Source organism: Giraffa tippelskirchi, chromosome Y (assembly GCF_054371585.1).
Source record: "Giraffa tippelskirchi isolate mGirTip1 chromosome Y, T2T-mGirTip1v1.2.pri, whole genome shotgun sequence".
Classification (NCBI taxonomy): domain Eukaryota; kingdom Metazoa; phylum Chordata; class Mammalia; order Artiodactyla; family Giraffidae; genus Giraffa; species Giraffa tippelskirchi.
The window spans coordinates 11161788-11182279 of NC_137290.1; the positions used below are offsets into that span (position 1 = coordinate 11161788).

Sequence of the window (20492 nt, forward strand, 5' to 3'; positions counted from 1 at the left end):
ACCCCTTTTGCAAAAATTCCTTATAAACAGATCTCCTACCGACCTGTTTGCAGCAGTTCCTCACCACTCTCTGAGAGGCTGTCAACTGGGCTATAAATCCCCCAGATAAAATGGGAACTCACAGCACGCATGTTGTGCGTTTTCACCTCAGTGAACACCTTCTATGGATTTTGTGGTGGTGGTTGTTAACTGGCACTATTGTGGCTACACATACGTGCTACACACAATATTCCAAGTATTTCTGCAGCATCTGAAGAGGTAAATGAAGGGAGTGTTGGAAGGTCTAGGTGTCGAAAGAGGCTTTTTGACTCACAATTGTGTGACCGTCTGGGAATCTCCCCCCATGCACCTCTGTGAGGTGGATACCATGAAGGTTAAGGGCATAGACTCTGGAGGCAGCCTGCTCCAGAGGGTTTGAAAGTTGGCTTGACTCCTTCAGATCTGTGTGACCTGAAGCAAGTGACGTGGACTCTCTGTTCTCTTATCTCAGAAAGAGGGAGAATAATAGAATGCAACTAAGGGAATCAAAATGTGTAAAGACATCAGCTCAGTGCCTCCCACATGGACGGTGCTCTAAATATTCTAAATATCTGTGTAAAACGGGAGGAGATCCTAGTCAGTGGGAGAGAGATACAGAACTAAAGAATAACTTTATTCACTCCTGGATTCAGCACAGCCTGGTGGCTGGGGATAAATCATAACAGATCAACATAAACATGAAACATAACAGATCTCGTCAGTGGTGGAAACCGTAGCCATTCTCCTTTGCTATAAAAGGGCTTCCCTGATGGCTCAGTGGGTAAAGAATCTGCCTGCAATGCAGGAGACACAAGAGATGCACGTCCAATCCCTGGGTCGGGAAGATCCCCTGGAGAAGGGGATGGCAGCCCACTCTACTATTGTTGCCTGGAAAAACCCATGGACAGAGGAGCCTGGTGGGCTACAGTCCACGGGGTCGCGGAGTTGCACAGACACAAGGTAAGTACAGACACTTAGGTAAGTACAGACACAACTTTCCTCTAGTGATGGCAGCTATTAGGTGACACAGGATTGCCGAGCTAGGGACTACACTTCCCAGCATCCGTTACAACTGCATGTCGCCATGTGACCCGCTCTGGCCAACGAGAGGTGAGGAACAGTGATCTGGGCTTCTTGTAGGAGTCGCCCTTTGAAGGACTGAAGCATGTCTTCCCCTCTTCTCATCCCCCTACTTTCCCTGGAACCAGAAGCTGGACTGAGTGTAGGGGGTGAGCCCCCTCCAGACACGTGGCACAGAGCACCAAGGTCAAAGGACCCTGGCTGCCCAACTCCACAGAGCTGCACCGCCCCAGCCCTGGGAGTTTCACACACAGACCACAGCCTTGGGAGAGACAGCAAGTTGGGTTCATTGAAGCCACCATATTGGGGGTTTCACATGACAGTAGCCCAGCATGCATGATACGGGGGCATGCGGGTGGCCTGGAGTGGGAGGCCGGGGGGACCTCAGGTTTCAGGAGATGTAGAGGACGTTGAGACCGCACAGGGGACACTCCCAGGCCTGGATCTCCTGATACTTTGCACGAGGCTTCGAAGGGGAGGTGTACTTCGAGCCAGCTCTCGAACTTCCAGGAGAAGGTTGCGAGTCAAACTCGGAGTCGCTCGAATCCATGTAGAAGGTGAAGCAAAAACCCAGCTGGAAGGAAAGAAAGACCACAGAGAGGAGAGAGAAGAACTTTAGTGCCCAGGGGGAGAGGGCTCCCCCCCTTAGTTTGAGGAGCTGAGCATAGACTTCAGGGGCGACCCACCTGGGGTTGAATTCCTTCTTCGCCCAGTACAGCTGGGGATCCTGAGGCAGATAACCTGACCCTCCCTGGCCTCAGTTTGCATTTCTGTATAATGGACTATAAGTAACCGATCCCTCACAGAGGTGCATAAGGACTGAACAAAGTAATCCAAAAATGGATCATTAAATGTAACAAAGTTTGCTGCTTTGTGAGAGCTGGAAAGCCGTCAGCTGTGACAATGTTTGCTTTGCTGATTTTCTTAAAACCACCTGCTTTCCTAAGAAATTAAACACTTCTTCCCAACAGAAAGCTTCACCCACAGTGCTGGCAGTATTGAAGCTGTAGTAATTTCTGGGAGGACTACTATTTCCATCCCGCGGTTTTTGAGCATTTAGGACGCTTCAGCCTGAATGACATGTCAGGTCCCATTTAATCCTCACGAGGTGGCCTCTGATCTTATTTCTCCATCCTGCAGATGAGGAAATAGGGCTAGGGAGGCCCTGGTAAGCGTTCCCACTCTGACATTTGATCAGACGTATAGGTTGGGAGCATGCGGCACTCAGGATTAGAAGTGAGTACATAACCTTCTTGATTCTCCAGACAAGGATACGGGAGCGGGTTGCCATGCCCTCCTCCAGGTGATCCTCCCAACCCAGGGATCAAACCTGTGTCTCCTGTACTGGCAGATGGGTTCTTTACCACTGGCACCACCTGGGAAGCCCATTTTTCCAGGTAAGCGTGGCACAGATGTGAACTCATTTCATTGTCCTAGTAATCTACTGCCCTGTTTCACAAATGAGGAAACTGAGCCACAGAGGAGTTCAGGAACTGGTCCCAGGTCCCACAGCTGGTAGTGGCTGAAGCTGGGTTTGAACCCAGTGCTGAGACCCTGGAGTTGGGGCCCTTAGCCTCAGAGGGCTGGGATGCCAGCTGGGAGGCTTGGGGTGGGCAGGACAGCGTTCCCTCCACACGGTGCCCTCACCTCTGCAGAACCGTCCTTCTCCTGTTCCCAGGTTATCAGCCCTTCCCACTTGGGACATTTGGGGTCCAGATCCTTCTTGCGATGGGTAGGGCAGGGGTGTCCTGAGCATTGCAGAAATGCTAAGCAGCATTCCTGGCCACTGGATGCCATTAGCACGACCTCTTCAATTGTCACAAACAAAAATGTTTCCAGACATTGAAGGCGTCCCCTGAGGGGCAAACCGCCTCTGGAGGAGAATCACCACCTCATCCCTTCCTTGTGTTCTCCAGGTTTGGGGAAAGGGAGGGATCGCCTTCCCATTGCATTCCCATGGTCAGCTGACTTGGCCTGGGGCCATTAGGGTCCTGCATCACCTCAGTTCATGACTGGTTCTGTGGAGGACACAGGTGAGCAAGGGCCTGGAAGGCACAGTCAGAATTCTCTCTGCTTCTAGGTTATTTAGTGCATCTACAAGTGTCTCTCCAATGAGTCCCTATTAGAAAGGGGAAAGTCAGATATTATTCAGCAAAGAACGGGGACAAGCATCTTGGCCCAATGGCTCAAAATTCACATCACCAGTGATGGCGCACAGACCTCATGTGCATCAAAATGTGATGTTCTGAGAAGGACACGGCATCACTTAGGTGGTGCTCCAGAGATCAGAGCTTATCCTGAATTTCATTCATAGGGAGATGGCAAAAAATGCAACCAATAAACCACAATATGGGATGGGGGTGACTCTGGACTTCAAAATGCCTTCATAAAAGGCAAACAAGGCTTAGGAGACTGTCTAGCGTAAAGAAAACTACAGATACGTTACTAAGTACAACCCCTGCATACACAACTAGACCTAGTGTTGGAGGGAAAAGATGCCAAATGGACAGTATGGAGCATATTATTAATATCAAAACCGATACAGGGATAAGATGAACTGTGTGTCAGGGCTGAATGCAGGAAGGTGACCACAGCCCCACCCTTAAATAACAGAATATTGCATTTCTCAGGCGATACACACTTAGGTATATTATGTGTAGATATACTGCAATAAATATACATATATATTACATTTTGTTAAAGAAAATACATAAACAGAGAAAATGTTAGCGATTGGTGAATTTGGGTGATCTTTACACCGTCTGTGACTCTCACGTTCTTTTCCAATGTGATTTCTAAGGAGTCCTTCCCAGGAGTGCTATAGGCACTAATAGGAAAGACATTCTCGCAGGCATGTGACACAGGGCCTCCCCTCACCCCTCCTCACGGCTGCCCCTGGTTCTCACCAGGGTCCCTCCAGGCTCCCTTCTGGCCTTTTAAGAAGCCCAGAGACAGAGCAGATGCCTCGTTGGTCAAGGGTGAGTCACGTGCCCAGCCCAGGTACAATCACAGGGAACCTTGGCACCGCCGGCTCTGATTGGTCGGGGCGGACCTGGAGCAGGTCTGAGGATGGGATCAGATCCATCCAAAGAGCATGGAGACACGTGGTCTCCCCGGAAAAGTCAAAGTGGTTAGTAGGAAAAAGAAGAATGGTACCCAGGTAGACAAGGCCATGCTTGCCTCCACAGGAGGGACCGTTCCCGAATTCATTCCTTCATTTAATCAGCCCGTGTGTATACAGAGCCTGACACCGGTTACACCTGATCTAGACAGGGGATGTGTCACTGAACAACATGGGGGTTCCTGCTGGCATCCTCCCCCTGAACTACTCTCCTAAGGGAGACAGATTAGGAGCAAATAGATACACAGTGTAATCTCAAGTAGCAGTAATAGTGCTGAAGAAACTCAGCAAGGCAAGGCATCGGGGAGGCAGTGTCAAGGGCGGCTTCATGAAGGAGGTGACACAGGAGCAGAGGTTGGAATCAGCAAAGAGAAGGAGGCAGGAAAGAGGGCAGCACCCTCAAGGAAAACCATCCCCTCCACAGGAAGGGGTCCCATCTGGGACGGCGGAGGGGCACAGGGCACCCAGGCACCCAAGGGTCTCTGCTGGGCGGAGAGGCTGGCCGATAAGCCTGACCTCTCAGGCCCAGGGTTCTCTGGGCAAAGGAGAAAACAACTAGACCCACCATGCCACACGTCGGCGCCCGTTTGGCTGACACTCTTGCGTTCTTTCCTGTGGGCCCCCTTTGCTGACTGGTAGTGCTCTCAAAAGGCAGGGCTGAGCGAGGAAGAAAGAGGCATGAGGCTATCTCACCCGCTGAGGCTTGAGAAACTCGATAATAATAAGATGCTCATCATGAAACCAGTGAAGACGGCTAATACCTGTGGAGTACCTGTTATGTGTCAGGTGTGCTTTTAAGTGTTTTGCAGGCATTAGCTTGTTTGGCTGTTCATAATAACTCTCTGAGATGGGCACTGTATTCCTCCAACTTTAGCAATAAGGAAACAGAGAGCTTAGGACCCTTGTGGGAGTTTGCACAGCAGTGCCTGCAGAGATGCATGAAGTTGCATCCTGAAGGTCCCCAGGGAACAGACAGGGCTTGTCAGTGAGTGGAGAGGCTAGAGTTAGACAACAGGAGCTCTGGAGATAGTGACGCCCTGGGGCGCCCGTGCCCAGGAGGAAGGCACAGCTGATATGCAGGTGCCAGTGGGGCACGTCTCTCCAGAAAACACTCGGGTTTCCTCGAAGAAGACAGACATGTCGATTTGGAGTCAAAGTTCCTGCTATTTCAAAGCTGTGCACAAATCCATCTATTTCCTTACACACTCCTCCACTCCTGGCCTCTCTCTGGAGGAGCATCCAGGCCACCTGTGCAAACGTCCCCTCGGACACTGCCATCTCCCTTTCTAAACATATGGTCCTGGATCCACTCCCCTGTGTAATGTGACCCAAGTAGAGTCCTGTTTCTACTTGCATATATTGTCATCATCAAACACTGGGAATAACCCAAATGGCCACCTGCACGAACCTGGTTAAGCTTCCCTGATGGCTCAGTGGTAAAGAATCTGCCTGCCAGTGCAGGAGACACAGGAGACCTGGGTTCAATCCCTGGATCCAGGAAGATCCCTGGGAGAAGGAAATGGGAACCCACCCCAGTATTCTTGCCTGGAGGATTCCATGGACAGAGGACCTTGGCAGGGTTACAGTCTGAAGGGTAGCAAAGAGTCGGACATGACCGAAGCAACTGAGCACACACACATAGCACAGAGAGACTGTGGAATCCCAGGCAGCTGGAACACAAACCAGGCATCCTGAGGGGGAGAGCCCTCGAGATGGACAGGGGACACAGTGCTTAAGGTCAAAGACCCCCAGGCCAGATGGCCAGGGTTCCGATCCCACTGTGAGCTGATGATTCACACTTGTCACTCTTCAGATTTCCCATCTGAAAAGGCGGTAATTCCTGTCCCTCCCTCACTGTGAAGCATGGGTGACTGGATGTGTGGAAAGACTTGGGACTGTGACTGGAAGATTCTCAGTGTCAGATCAGAACTAAATGAAACAAGACCCAGTATGAATGAAAGTGGCATGTGTGGTATGCACCCGTATATCAGACATAAATACACAGTAACAGATACATACACATCCTTGTCTCCATGAGTGAGCATAGAACATTCTAGAAAACTGGACAAGGAGCTAGAAAGTAGCTATGTCTGGGGAAGGAACTACAAAGCTGAGCGACGGAGAGGCATGCCTGTTGTTTTGTGTGATGGTTATAGGCTCTGACAGATTTGATAAAATACGTGGGGAAAGCCACGGTGGATTCCGGCAATATCTGGCGTACCATCATCACGTCAGCTACCATGACTGGGTGTCCCCAGGCCCCCCCCCTCCTTAAGAGGAGCCAGTGGGAGATACTTGGGGTTGGGGCCAGTCTTCAGGGTCATCCCTTCCCCATCAGCCTTTCCCTGAGGCCTTCCCCACTCCTGCCTGCCCACAGTTTCCGCCCCACGTGTGTCTCACCTCGTCTCTGTGGAGGCCTGGTCTGCACCTCCTCCCTTTCCTGGCCCCTGCTGGTGTTCAGAGGCAGCATGGTGACTCCACTGCTGCTCCCTGTGAACAGGAGAGACAGCAGTCAGTGCCTGGGTGGCAGAGCCAGGGGGCCCGGGTGTGAACCCAGAGGTCGGGTGCACTCAGACAGCTCCATCCCCTCCGCATGTCTCCAGGTCCCCAACATCCAAGGAACCAAGGGGACGTGTTGACAATGCCTCCCTCCTGGTTCCGTCCAAAGCCCAGCATGTGATCTGGGGAGACCGGTTGTCATGGAGCCTGGCAAGGACAGGGGCAGGGCTCGTGGTACCTGGGACTTACCCCCTCTAAAACTAGAAAACCTGTGACATAAAGTGCTGGGGACAGGAAGCTGCAGCTTGGCTAAGTGGGAATCAAAAGGGCCTCAGGAGTCTGGCATACAGCAGGCACTCAGTAATTGCACTCCTGGGGCATTCCCAGGGCTGTCTTTCAGCTCCTTCCCAGGGCTACCAGGCAGTCTGACCGAGGGGTTCAGACAGGCCCTCCCCTCCCTGTCCTCGGGGCCATCCAGGTCCACATCAGGACTGTGGTCAATGGGAGGGGCTGAGCCCCAGACCCCTCAGCACAGCCCGGGGGAGGGGCCGGCCCTGCAGGGAGGCTTCTCTGCACAGGCTCAGTGTGGGGTCATCACCTCCGGCCAGCATTGCCCTGGGCAGGACTTGGGCCAGCGTGTCTGGGGGTGAGAACTGGGGGGATTCCAGCCTGCCAGTCACTAGCTGAGAGAGCTCAAGGTTTACCAACAGCACAAGAAAGCACAGCACACTGAGATTTGAGTTTCAGACACACAGATCGTTTTTTAGAATAACTATCTCCAAACACTGCATGGGTCGTGTCCTACATGACATAAAAATTCATTTTGTGTTTATTCTGCTAAACTGTGTTTCAGTATTGGCATGTCCCATGGACTACTTTCCATGTACTTGTACTAAAAGGTAATTCATTCTTCAACTGAAATTTCAATTTAAGTATTTACCATGTGTTTTACCTGGGATGCCCCAGTTTGGGGGTATTTAACCTCTTGTGCTGTCAGCTTTCCCATCCACAAAATGAGCAGAATGATGAAACGTGAGGATTACATAGAATTAAATGCATGTCAAGTGTTGAGAACACAGTCTGACCCAGACTCAGGCAGTCCCGTGTCGGATCCAACTCTATCGCTGTTGGTGGCGGGGGTGGGTCAGGAGGCCTCCCCTCCACCGTCTCCTACGCACCTTCCCTGGATCACTGTCTCTAACCCTGGGACCCTCCAGCCTGACCTCTGACCTCTGATCTCTCCCTCATCAGTCCAGGGCCTCGTTCTGGGCCAGGTTGTCTGGGGGAGAGAAACCCTGCGGGAGGGAAAAGGCCCCTGGGTCACCAAGCAGCTGAGGCACAGGGACAAGGTGCTGGTCAGTAGGGCATGTGGGCTTCAGAACTGGGGCAGCCCTCCAGGACCCTCAGAGCTGGGACAACCCCCCAGGAACGGGGAGACCCCCTCGGGTCCTCTCACGCACTCTGGCTCTCCATGACGTGCTCCAAGCATCTGGGGCACCAGGTGCACCCAGAAGTTTATTGGAAAGAACCGAGAGCCGCAGGCAGACACACTGCCCTGCAGCCCCAGAGGGGAAGACATAAGAGCTGTGTGCCCACCGTCCCCTCCGGCTGAGCCTGGCCCCCGAGCCCCGGGGCCTCCCCCGGAGGCCGCCCCTCTGACACAAGCTGCCCTGTGCCCACCGTCCCCGCCCACTGACCCCGGCCCACCCGGGCCTGGCCCCTCCCCCAGAGGCTGCCCCTCAGAGAGGCACCCTGACCCCCAAAACCAGACACGACCCCCCAAAGTCCCTGGAGGTCGCCAAGCCCATTTCCGACGGCTGTAGTTAGCAGCACATCATCACAGCCATCCTCCGAGGACCTCCATATGCCTCCAGAAGTTTCTCTGTCCCTATTTGTCCCAACAGGCTCCCCCCAGAGACAATTTCTCAGTCTTCTCTTTGGTCAGGGCTGTGCCTGGACCTGTGATTCCCACCTGACCTCTCCTGTGTCCTGCACAAAGTCCCACCTCCTCCCCCAAACTAACAAGTCCACAGGTCTGTCCCTTGCGCTCCCTAAAACCTGGGGACCAGGACCCAGCTCCCCCTCCGCTGTCCTGCAGGTGGTCACCGCCATCCCCTCTTGCAGATACCCCAGCCTCCTCTGACCACTGCAGTCGTGGCTCCTCCTGGTGACCCCAGAAACACTCAGACTTGGGAGGGGCCGGGAGGCTCAGAAGGTGAGATGGCCCTCAGGGAGGCCTGGTTCCTCAAGGGGCGCCACCGCCCGCCCCATTGGGTCTCAGTGGCCTCCAAGTCGCGCCCCTGCACCCCACTCCCCAGGAGGCCCCCGCACATCCTCCCCGGGTGCCCCTACCCCATGCTCCCCGCGGAGACCCCGCAGCACCATCCTGCCTGAACATGAAAGTTGGAGACCCTTCAGGACCGTGGCCAAGGAACTGATCTTGAGACTATCATTGCGACCTGGGTCTTCCACCCTGGGCGTAGGCGGGATGGGGCCCCAGTGCCTTTGCTTGACGCCCGGACAGGGCTGGCTCTGGGGATGCCCGCGGAGCCTGTGGACAAACGCAAGAGAATGAATGCGGCTGGGTTGCCCAGTCACACAAGGCCCCCGTCCCCGACCCAACCCCCAGATATTAAGTCAAGAGGTTAACAGGGTCTCTGACACCCGCATGGGCGTCAGAATGTTCACCGCAATTCCGTTATTCGTGGGGAGGGTCCCGGGCCTCTTCCTCCAGGAAGACCCCCAGCCTTCCAGCATCACTGTCCCTCCTATGAGCTGTCCCTACTGGACCTCAGCGCCTGGCCCCTCGCCCAGCGCCCCTCCCCCACTGTGGGGCCAGGCCTTCCTGGGAAAGGCACAGAGGCTCAAGCTTCAGAGACCCAGGGGTGGGGGTCCTGAAGGATTACACACACACAGTGACTCCCTCCCGCGAGCTGACCCCCTGCCGGGGACTCACAGGGGGACACTCTCAACAACTCCCAGCCACACCCCTGGCCCCAGAGTCCCACGTGTGCAAATAAAGACACACTTTGCACTTGTAGATCCTGAAACACACGCAAATGGGCAGTAACACATCGTGAGGTTGAGGAACGCTCAGGCACGCATGCGTGCATACACACACACACACACAGACGTGCAGATACACACAGCTTCAAAAACTGGGCACTTCCAGGCACACACACTCAGGACACACATATTTGCACAATTCAATCTGAAAGGACACTCTATGGGACACCCAGACCACCTCTGTCTGACACCCCAGGCTCAACCCCCAGTCTCACCTGGGGACCCATCCCCCAGAGGCTTCCCCTCTCAGACCACCCCCACCCCTGCCCGCAGGTTCACTAGCCTTTACACTCTCTCCAGATGGTGTTTTTAAACATCAGAATCACTGCTTTGGACTTACAGGCTTGGTAAACAGTGAAACCTACTAGGAAATCAAATCACACAGATAAGCAGAGAGAAACCCTGGCGTGTCTCTCTCAGACACCCTCGGAGACACCCAGCCGTGCACACGGACACACACATACCCACACCCACACCGCAGTCACAGACATTCCTGGAAAATCAGAGTCATCCCTTCAGCTCGCGGGCCTTTTGGAAACGCTAAGACCCGCTCACAGATCCACACACACAAACGTTTAGGTTTAGGTTCCTGGAGCTTGAAAGAGCAGACAATCCGGGCAGATACACACACAGACACACGCATGTACGGACTTGCAGAAACACCTATTTTCAAACAGACACTTTGGACACGGGGACATAAAGACACAGACGCCTTGGCAGACACGTTTGCAAAGCCGGAATCGGCCTCCAGACACAGGATCGCCTAGGGCTGGACCCGGGGGCCGACGCCCGGTCTCCCCCAGAGGTCGCCCCCCTCAGATGCGCGTCCCCGGCGCGCTCCAGGCACCCGCCGGCCGCAGGCGCGGGCGCGGAGACACACGAGGCTCCATAACGCTCCGGCAAGCACGCTTCTGGCCAGCTTGCTCTGGTGCCCCCGAAAGGCTCCGGAGGGGTTGCACGCCCCTCCGCACTCCCCCAGGCCCCCGTCTAGGCTCCCCCGAGTCAGCCTCCTGAGCTGCCTCCGGCCGTTCCGGAAGGAGGCCCCGGCCCTGCCGCCTCCCCAGAGCGCCTCGTCCCCCAAGGGAGCCGCGCGGCCCGCAGACCCGCGCTCCTACCTCCTGGCGTCTTCGGGCCGGGCGCCTGCTCCTCCTGCACCTGCCCAGGGAGGAGGCCCAGCCAGGCCTTCACCCACAAGGCCCAGTCCTCCCTGCCCTCCAGCCTCCTCGGAGCCCTCGGACCACGAATCGCCCGCCTCGCGCCTCAGAAGGGTCTGAGGACTGCGGCCGCCCTCGGGGAGCCGCGGGCTCCTCGGGGGGCTCCTCGGCGCGCGCGCCCGCGCCCCGCCGCCGGAACGCACCCGCACCTCCTGGCGGGCCGCCTCCGCCCTCCCCGCGGCGACCCCGCAGCGCCACCCCGCGGCCCGCCGCCCGCCGCCCTTCGCTCGCCGCCCCGCACTGCACACTCGCCCGGATGGCGCAGACCCTTCGGAGCCCCGGCAGCGACTCGGCTCTGGGCTGCCCAGAGGCACAGAGTCGGGGCGGGCCGGCCCCGGGCCGCTTCCTGGCGTCCCGCGGGGGCGGTGAGGCCGGTGGGTTCCCGGAAAACCCTCTTGGGGACACCCTGGACAAAAGCACGGAAGGAGCGGCTCCAGACCAACGACCCCGCCCGGGCCCACAGGGACTCAGATTGGGTGGGTACAACAGTGCCCAAAACAGACAGCAAGTGCTAGTGCTGGCTGTGGTTTTATTACCAGGGTTGGAGGGTTGGAAATGTTGCTCTCATACCTGCTCTGTGAGCCCAGCGTCCCTGGAATATTGTCTCCCTGGCGGGGGATCCACCTGGGCCCCCCGCCCCCAGCGCCCCTTCCCCTCCCCGACCTCGACCCAGCCTGGGCCCAGGTCTTCCAGGAGGCAGGTGGGGTTGACAGGGAAGAACCAAGAACCGTGTTATACTGCCGAGCCGCGGAGACCCAAGGGTCTGGATTCCTGGGGGTCGGGGGGGTGGCACTGATGTCTGGGACCTGGGGGCCTGCCCTGTGCCTACTTCAGATACACAGTGACCCCCAAGGCACACCCACACACTCACTGCTGCTCACAGTGGCCTACTCTCAAACCCCCAAGATGTATTTCTCCTCCATGGACCAGAATCTCCTCCCCTCTTTTTTGATATGCAGATAATTAGAATGAGGAAGTTATCTTGGGTATTGACCATGAAGTAGGCACCAACCCAGTGTCTTTACACATGTCGATCCCCTTAATGCTCACGACCACGTGGCCAATTCTGTTATTCTGTCTCTTTCTGAGATAAGAAAACAGAGGCACAGAGTTCCTGTCGCTTGCTTCAGGTCACACAGATCATAAGGAGCCAAGCCAGGATTCAAATCCAAGGAGGCTGACTCTAGAGACTGTGCCAACAGGACTTAGCAGTTAAACAACAACAACAAGCCTCTGTATCAGACTCCTTTGGTGGCAAGCAACAGACACCCTGATTCAGGGCCTTTGCACTGGCTGTTTCCTCCCCCTGCAGCACCCTTCCCCCAGGGTTTTTCTGTTGTTGATTCAATCAGCATCTTTTCCAGTTCTTCCTTGCATGCAGGTATTGTTGACTTCACCGCTTATGAGATATTTATGACAGTTCTTTGGTGCTGGCTGACTTTAAGATTATCACCAGTTTCCAGGCCTCTGTTACTTAGGAAAGCACCCACTCATTTCTGAGAAGTCAAATGATCACCCATGAGCTTCAGCACTTCAACACTTTAGAAGATTATAGAGCGAGTTTTCTCTTTAAGATAATACATGCATTTCACAAGAATCCCAAGTGGTAACAAGGTGTATTCATTAAAACAAACAAACAAAAAGCCTCTCTCTCTCTACCTTCTACTTTTGAAGTTTTAATTTTGTGGATATTTATAATCTATTCATCTTGAGAAATTTCTTTCAAAAGTTTTGCCTTCAAAAACCAGATTCCAGGGGTACAAGCACATATCCTTCCGACTGATTAAAGGAAAAGCAGGAGAGTCGGTGAGGCGGTGAAACCCCTGGAACTCTTGTGCATTGTTATGGAAGTGTGAATTGGTGCTGCTCTTTAGAAGAGAAAACTGGTGGTTGGCATAACTGCACATATGCACGTCCAACCCCAACAACGCCATTCTTGGGTATATTCCCAGTAGAAATGCGTATTAAGCTAACAGAAGGTGTGTACGAAGATGTTTCACGACACCTCTCACACTGTTGGTGGGAATATAAACTGGTGCCGTCACTCTAGAGAACAGTGTGGAGGTTCCTTACAAACTAAAAATAAAGCTATCGTATGAGCCAGCAATCCCACTCCCAGGCATGTACCTGAAGAAAACTCTACTAGGAAAAGACCCATGCATCCCTATGTTCAGAGCAGCACTGTTTACAACAGCCAAGACATGGAAGAAACCTCAGGGTCCATCAGCAGACGAACGGATGAAGAAGATGTGGTACATATACACAACGGAGTATCACTAAGCCATCAAAAAGAATGAAATTATGCCATTTGCAGCAACATGGATAGACCTCGAGATTATCATACCGAGAGAAGTCAGGCAGAGAAACACAAATACCTTATAATATAACATATAGATGGAATCTCATAAAAATGAACTTAGAAGAAACCGAAACAGACTTGCAGACATAGAAAACACACTTATACTTACTGAAAGGGAAAGGGGTTGGGGAAGGGATCAATTAGGCCTTTGGGATTAGCAGATACAAACTGCTATATACAAAAATACATAAGGTCCTGCTGCATAGTCCAGGGAGCTCTATCTGATATCCTGTAATGAAAACCAATCTGAACATTCGTATTTCTATCCGAATCACTTTGCTGTGCACCAGAAACTAATACAACATTGTCGTAAATCCACTATACTTCTATAAAACAAAACCAAAAATTAACTCATGTATATACACGTGCTGTCGCTTCGGTATCACTAAGCCATCAAAAAGAATGAAATTATGCCATTTGCAGCAACATGGATAGACCTAGAGATTATCATACCGAGTGAAGACAGGCAGAGAAAGACAAATACCTTATGATATAACTTATAGATGGAAATTCATACAAATGGATTTAGGAAACAGAAACAGACTCGCAGACATAGGAAACACACTTATACTTACTGAAAGGGAAAGGGATTGGGGAAGGGATAAATTAGGCCTTTGGGATTAGCAGATACAAACTGCTATATACAAAAATACATAAGGTCCTGCTGCATAGCCCAGGGAGCTCTATCTAGTATCCTGTAATGAAAACCAATCTGAAAAATCCTACATACTTTTATCTGAATCACTTTGCTCTGCCCCAAAAACTAATACAACACCGTAAATCCACTATACTTCTATAAAACAAAAACAGAAATGAACTCATTATATATATATATATATATATATATATATATATATATATATATATATGTGCTGTTGCTTCAGCAGTGTCTGCTCTTTGTGACCCTATGGACTGCAGCTTGCCGGTATATATAGGCTTCCCTCATGTCTCAGACAACAAAGAATCTGCCTGCAAATCTATAGGTTAACTCATGTATATATCCGTTCAGTTGAGTCTAGTCACTCAGGCATGTCCAGCTCTTGGCAACCCCACAGACTGTAGCACGCCAGGCCTCCCAGTCCACCACCAACTCCCAGGGTTGACTCAAAGTCACATCCATCCAGTTGATGATGCCATCCAACCATCTCATCCTCTGTCATCCCATTCTCCTCACACTTTCAATCTTTCCCAGCATCAGGGTCTTTTCAAATGAGTCAGTTATTCACATCATGTGGCCAAAGTATTGGAGTTTCAGCTTCAGCATCAGTGTTTCCAATGAATCATATATACACACACACATATATATATATATATATATATATATATGTAAACCTTACATATATACCTGCACATGTATAAAGAATGTTCCTAACAGGTCCATTCGTAATAGTCCCAAAGTGCCAGCTACCCAAATGCCCACAGAATTTCTCAGCTTTTGTGCTGGGAATCCATTTGTTTAAGGTCTGATGAGAGTCCATCCTTAAGGATAAGGACCAGCCTCAACACACAGGCCAGGCGGGGTGTGTTTCGGCAAGTGTGTGCCCAATCCAAAAGAGTGTCATTTGCCACCATCTTGGGGGTTTTGTGAGTAGGCCATTGTGAGCAGCAGTGTGTGGGTGTTTGGGAGAGGGGTGACCGCGTGCCTGGGGGTCACTGTGCATTTGGTGATTCTGCAGTGTGGGACCCCAGCCCCCGGCCCTTCCTATCCCCACCCCCAGGCATCCAGGCCCTTGTGTCTCCGAAGCTTGGCAGTATAACATGGTTTTCCCCTGTCAACCCCACTTCTGGCCTCCTGGAAGACCTGGGCCCGGGCAGGGACAAGGTAGGGGAGGGGAGGGATGAGGGTGGGGTCCCAGGGGGAACCCCCCGCCAGGGAGACAGTGATGCCAGGACGTTAGGCTCACAGAGTGGGTGTGAGGCCAGAATTTCCAGTCCTCCAACCCTGATAACAACAAACTTGTTTCAGGCAGTTTTAACCGCTCGATCTGAGAAACCGTGTGGAGTGGGGGTGTTCGGGGGTTGTGAGCCGCTCCTTCCCCGCTTTTGTCCTTGTGGTCCCCAGGCACCTTTTAGGAAAATGGTCCCTTTTCCTAAAAGGTGCCCTTTTCCTAAATAATTGAAGCAGATGTACAATGAGTATCAGTTCAGTTCAGTTCAGTCGCGCAGTCGTGTCCGACTCTTTGCGACCCCATGAATTGCAGCACGCCAGGCCTCCCTGTCAATCACCAGCTCCCAGAGTCCACCCAAACCCATGTCCATCGAGTCGGTGCAATGCATATAAGGGAGGCCAAAAAGATGCTATTTTAGTGAGTTCGAGTTTGCTCAAACTTATGTCCACTGAGTCGGTGATGCCATCCAACCGTCTCATCCTCTGCTGTCCCCTTCTCTTCCCGCCCTCAATCTTTCCCAGCATCAGGGTCTTTTCCAGTGAGTCAGTTCTTCCCATCAGGTGTCCAAAGTATTGGAGCATCAGCTTCAGCATCAGTCCTTCCAATGAATATTCAGGGTTGATTTCCTTTAGCATAGACTGGTTTTGTCTCCTTGTGTTCAGGGGTCTCTCAGGAGTCGTCTTCAGCACCATGTATGAGACCTCGGCAAACTGTTTAACCTCTGTGCCTCAGTTTTTCTATCTGTGAAAGAGGGAATGATAAAATGGGTCCTGCCTCCTGGGGTGGAGATATAAGTTTGATCGCTGGGTCAGGAAGAATCCTGGAGGAGGAAATGGCAACCCACTCCAGTATTCTCGCCTGGAGAATCCCCTGGACAGGGGAGCCTGGTGGCTACAGCCCTCGAGGTCTCAAAAAGTCAGAGGCCTCTCAGCATGCCCACACACACACACAAAAAGGAAACCGAAATCAGCCATCCTCTGTAACATAGGCAGGACTGAATTAAAGATTAGTATGGCTAGGCTCCTAAAAAACAAACAAAAAGAAACAGACAGACAAAACCACACATGCGTGATTTGTCGTCCCTGGAAGTCTGAAAATCTAATATCTGCAGAGTCTGGGCAAAGACACCCAGCGAATTATTAGTGAATTAGTGAATCCAGCCAATTGATAGAACAGGGAGTGATGGGGGCCCTGGAGAAACGGAATCTGTTGCAATGAGGCGGCCGCTCAAAGCTCCTGCCAACTGGTGGTGGTGGACCAAGCCCTGCCAGATTCTCTGATACTTTTCAAGAGAACCCAAATTCCAGGTTGTTATTTAAACTTCTTGACTTGGCAGTTAACTCAACTATCAAGGGCTTCTCAGGTGGTGGTAAAGAACCTGCCAAGGGCTTCTCAGGTGGTGGTAAAGAACCTGCCCGCCAATGCGGGAAGACAAAAGAGACTCGGGTCCATTCCCTGGGTTGGGAAGATCCTAACCAACCAGAGGGAAGAAGAAAAGGAAATGGCACTGTGCATGTCAAATACCCACCTCCAAGGCTCAATCCTAGCCCAGCCACGAACCAGCTGTGTGATGTTAGGCAAGTTGCTTAACCTCTCTGTGCTTTGGTTTCTTTATCTGCAACATGTAGGAATAACAATGTCCCCTCACCCACCATAGAATTGTCATCCTGCTGCTGCTGCTAAGGCGCTCAGTCGTGTCCAACTCATGGACCTCAGCTTACCAGGATCCCCCGTCCCTGGGATTCTCCATGCAAGAACACTGGAGTGGGTTGCCGTTCACTTCTCCAATGCATGAAATTGAAAAGTGAAAGTGAAGTCACTCAGTCCTGCCCGACTCTTAGAGAGCCTGTGGACTGCAGCCCGCCAGGCTCCTCCGTCCATGAGATTTTCCAGGCAAGAGTACTGGAGTGGGGTGCCATCGCCTTCTCTGAGAATCATGAGGATTAAGTAAAGTTAGTACAGGTGTAACTGTGAGAATTGTGCCTGGTATGTAAAACCCTGTGTCTCTACTGCTTTCTCCAAATGGATGAGTCTGTGTTTCTCAGAACTGTGTGGGACGGTCTCTTCATGGATATAAATAACAATGCTGCAAACATCATGATTGGGGACTTCCCTGGGGGTCCAGTCATGAAGAATCCGCCTGCCATTGCCAGGGGCCCAGGTTCGATCCCTGGTCTGGGAAGATTCCACATGCTGCAGGGCAGCTGAGCCCGTGCGCCAGCCGCGACTGCTGAGCCCGTGTGCTCTAACTACTGAAGCCTGTGGACTCTGGAGCCTGTGCTATGCAACAGAGAAGCTGCCGCCATGAGAACGCCACACATCGCAACCCCAGGATAGTCCCCGTTCGCTGCAGCTCGAGAAGGCCCTTGTGCAGTAACGAAGACCCCGTGCAGCCAAAAGCAAACACATAACTTAAAAAGCATCACAATCTGAAGCAGTGGAGAGGAGCAGACACCCTGGGTTTGAGCCATCGGCCAACGCAACACGTCAGCTCGGCCGCTGACTGGCATGGAAGCATCGCTTTGGGGGTAGGATGAGATTTTAGCAACTGCCTCTCCATGAGCACTGCCCGCAGTATTTCCATCCTGCCGTCTCACAGCTCTGGCTGACATGACTCCACTCATGGGGATCTCACGTAGAACAGTGCTTATTCAGACAAGGATGGCCATGCTCCCCTAAAAGGGATCTGTGGCACCATCTGGGGACACTTTTGGGTAGAGACAGGGGATATTGGTCAACCTCCTGCAGTGCACAGGACCACCCCCCAGCAAAGACGGATCCAGCTCCCATGCAACAGAAGCACCAAGCTGGCCGCTTTGACCCCTCAGTCTTGAATCCCTGATACTGCATCAGCAGAGTGACAACGAGGATTTAAATATCCTTTCCTAAGAATTCCCCTTCCCATGTGGGGGGTGCAGGTTCAAGGCCTGGTCAGGGAGATAAAATCCCACATGCCTTGTGACCAAAAAAAACCCATAAAACAGAACCAATATTGTAAAAAAAAAAAAAAACAAAAACAAAAACAAAAACGTCAATAAAAATGGTCCACATTTAGAAAATCTTTCAAAAAATAAATAAACATTGCTTTTTGAGAGCCAGATACCAGCCTGAGTGAGTGCTTTTCCATATGAGACACTTAATTCTCCCAACCACCCCAGGAGGCAGGACCCATTTTTTCATTCCCCCTTTTCACAGATAGAGAAATGAGGCACAGAGGTTAAACAATTTGCCGAGGTCTCATACATGGTGCTGAAGACGACTCCTGAGAGTCCCCTGAACAGCAAGGAGACCAAACCAGTCCCTCCTAAAGGAAATCAATCCTGAATATTCATTGGAAGGACTGACGCTGAAGCTGACGCTCCAATACTTTGGTCACGTGATGCGAAGTACTGACTCACTGGAAAAAGACCCTGATGCTGGGGAAGATTGAGGGTAGGAGGAGAAGCGGAAAACAGAGGATGAGATGGTTGCATGGCATCACTGACTCAATGGACATGAGTCTGAGCAAACTCGAACTAACTAAAATAGCATCTTTTTGGTCTCCCTTATATGCATTGTACATCTGCTTCAATTATTCAGGAAAAGGGCACCTTGACCAGAAATAATGTCCATGTTAAAAATAAAGATTAAGGACCCTCCTTCTGGGTAACCAGTGTTTGTTCTTCTTTGATAGGAAGACTCCCTTCCCAGGTGCCAGGTCCACACTGACTCGATATGTATGTGCTGGTCTCTCTTTTAACACTGAAGAAATATAACCCCCCTGACTCATTTAATGTTTTTGTTCTGTTGTTTTGCAGTGGCTGAGTTATGTCTGACTCACTGTGACATCATGGACCGCAGCACACTAGGATTCCCTGTCCGCCATCTTCCCGAGTTTGCCTAAACTCACGTCCATCGAGTTGGTGATGCCATCCAACCATCTCATCCTCTGTCGCCCCCTTCTCCTCCCGCCTTCCATCTTTCCCAGCATCAGGGTCTTTTCCAGAGAGTCGGTTGTTCACATCAGGTGGCCAAAGTATTGGAGATTCTGCTTCAGTCCTTCCAATGAATACTGAGGGTTGATTTCCTTTAGGATTGACTAGTTTGATCTTCTTGCGATCCAAGGGACTCTCACGAGTCTTCTCCAGCAACACAGTTCAAAAGTTATCAATTCCTCAGCACTCAACCTTCTGGCAGCCTTTGTTCTGACAATACATAAAACTGTGCTGAAAACTTGGAGCAGCTTGTCAGAATAATCTGGGAAGTTGACTTTCACGTTGGCCATGTTTGCCTTATAGAAATCAACACTTTTTTCTATCGTAAGTAAACACAACTCTTCTCTCTTCTTATTATAGACTACTATTATTTTCATTGGTGCTGCTTGGCATACACAGCAGGATATCCGAAAAGCTTACCTGAGTTCACCTGGAGTCTACTTTGGACCAGTGCTCGGTACCAAGCTCGGGGCCCTTGAGCCCCTTCGGCATCACAGCGCCCTCAGGTGACTCTGTGAGTTTTCCCTTGTATCTGTCGCTCAGTTGTTAAGTCGTGTCCGGCTCTTTGCGACCCCATGGACTGCAGCACGCCAGGCTTCCCTGTCCTTCACTATCTCCCAGAGTTTGCTCAATCTCATGTCTGTTCAGTCGATGATGACATTCAACCCCCTCCTGTGCAGTCACCTCCTTCTCCTCCTGCAACATCTGGATCTCCTTATATTAAGTGATGGTCCACTGAAGAGAGAGATGGTCCTTTTTTCTAGGCAAAGGACCTAGGCGGAAGTTCCAGGTAGGAAGGCCTGGAATTTTGGTGTGAACCGGGTTGGCGTTTTTTTTTTTTTTTTTTAATGTGGCTTAAAACAGGAAATCTAATTTTTGACTTGCATTCTATAATAGAATGAAACTAAAAGAAAGCAGGAGACAGTGCTACCCAGTGAGGCGCCACCCTCTGGAGCACCGGCTGGCTTCTACAATTGGTAGGGAGAACTAAGATCCCGCAGGTCATGTGGTATGGCCAATCCTGCCCCACCCCACAAGAAAAACCAAAGCCCAAGTAAACAAACGACGAAGCCTATGGTCAACTGATCCAAACCAGTCTTCTGTCTGAAAGGCTGAAGTGGGCCAGGTATCATGCCAGTGGGTCCTGTACTTCTTCCCTCTTTCAGGGTCACCCCTGGAGGAGACCTGAGAATCAGATGGCCTGGTCCCAGCACTGGAACCAGAGTGAGAGGAGATTCAAAACTGAGGCTGGGGGCGGGGTATGGGGGTGGT

At 51.8% G+C, this 20492-nt stretch overlaps 1 protein-coding gene across 1 annotated transcript; it reads right to left on the reverse strand.

The window, feature by feature from the left end:
• Window positions 1-631: 631 nt before the first annotated feature.
• Window positions 632-19712, reverse strand: LOC145537699 (uncharacterized). Its single transcript, XM_081568547.1, has 5 exons — window positions 19682-19712; window positions 10900-11344; window positions 9109-9269; window positions 6620-6709; window positions 632-1672 (listed from the first exon to the last, which is right to left on the reverse strand). Exons 1-5 carry the CDS (start codon window positions 19710-19712, stop codon window positions 1623-1625), a joined length of 777 nt encoding a protein of 258 aa, XP_081424673.1. The 3' UTR covers window positions 632-1622.
• Window positions 19713-20492: the final 780 nt, after the last annotated feature.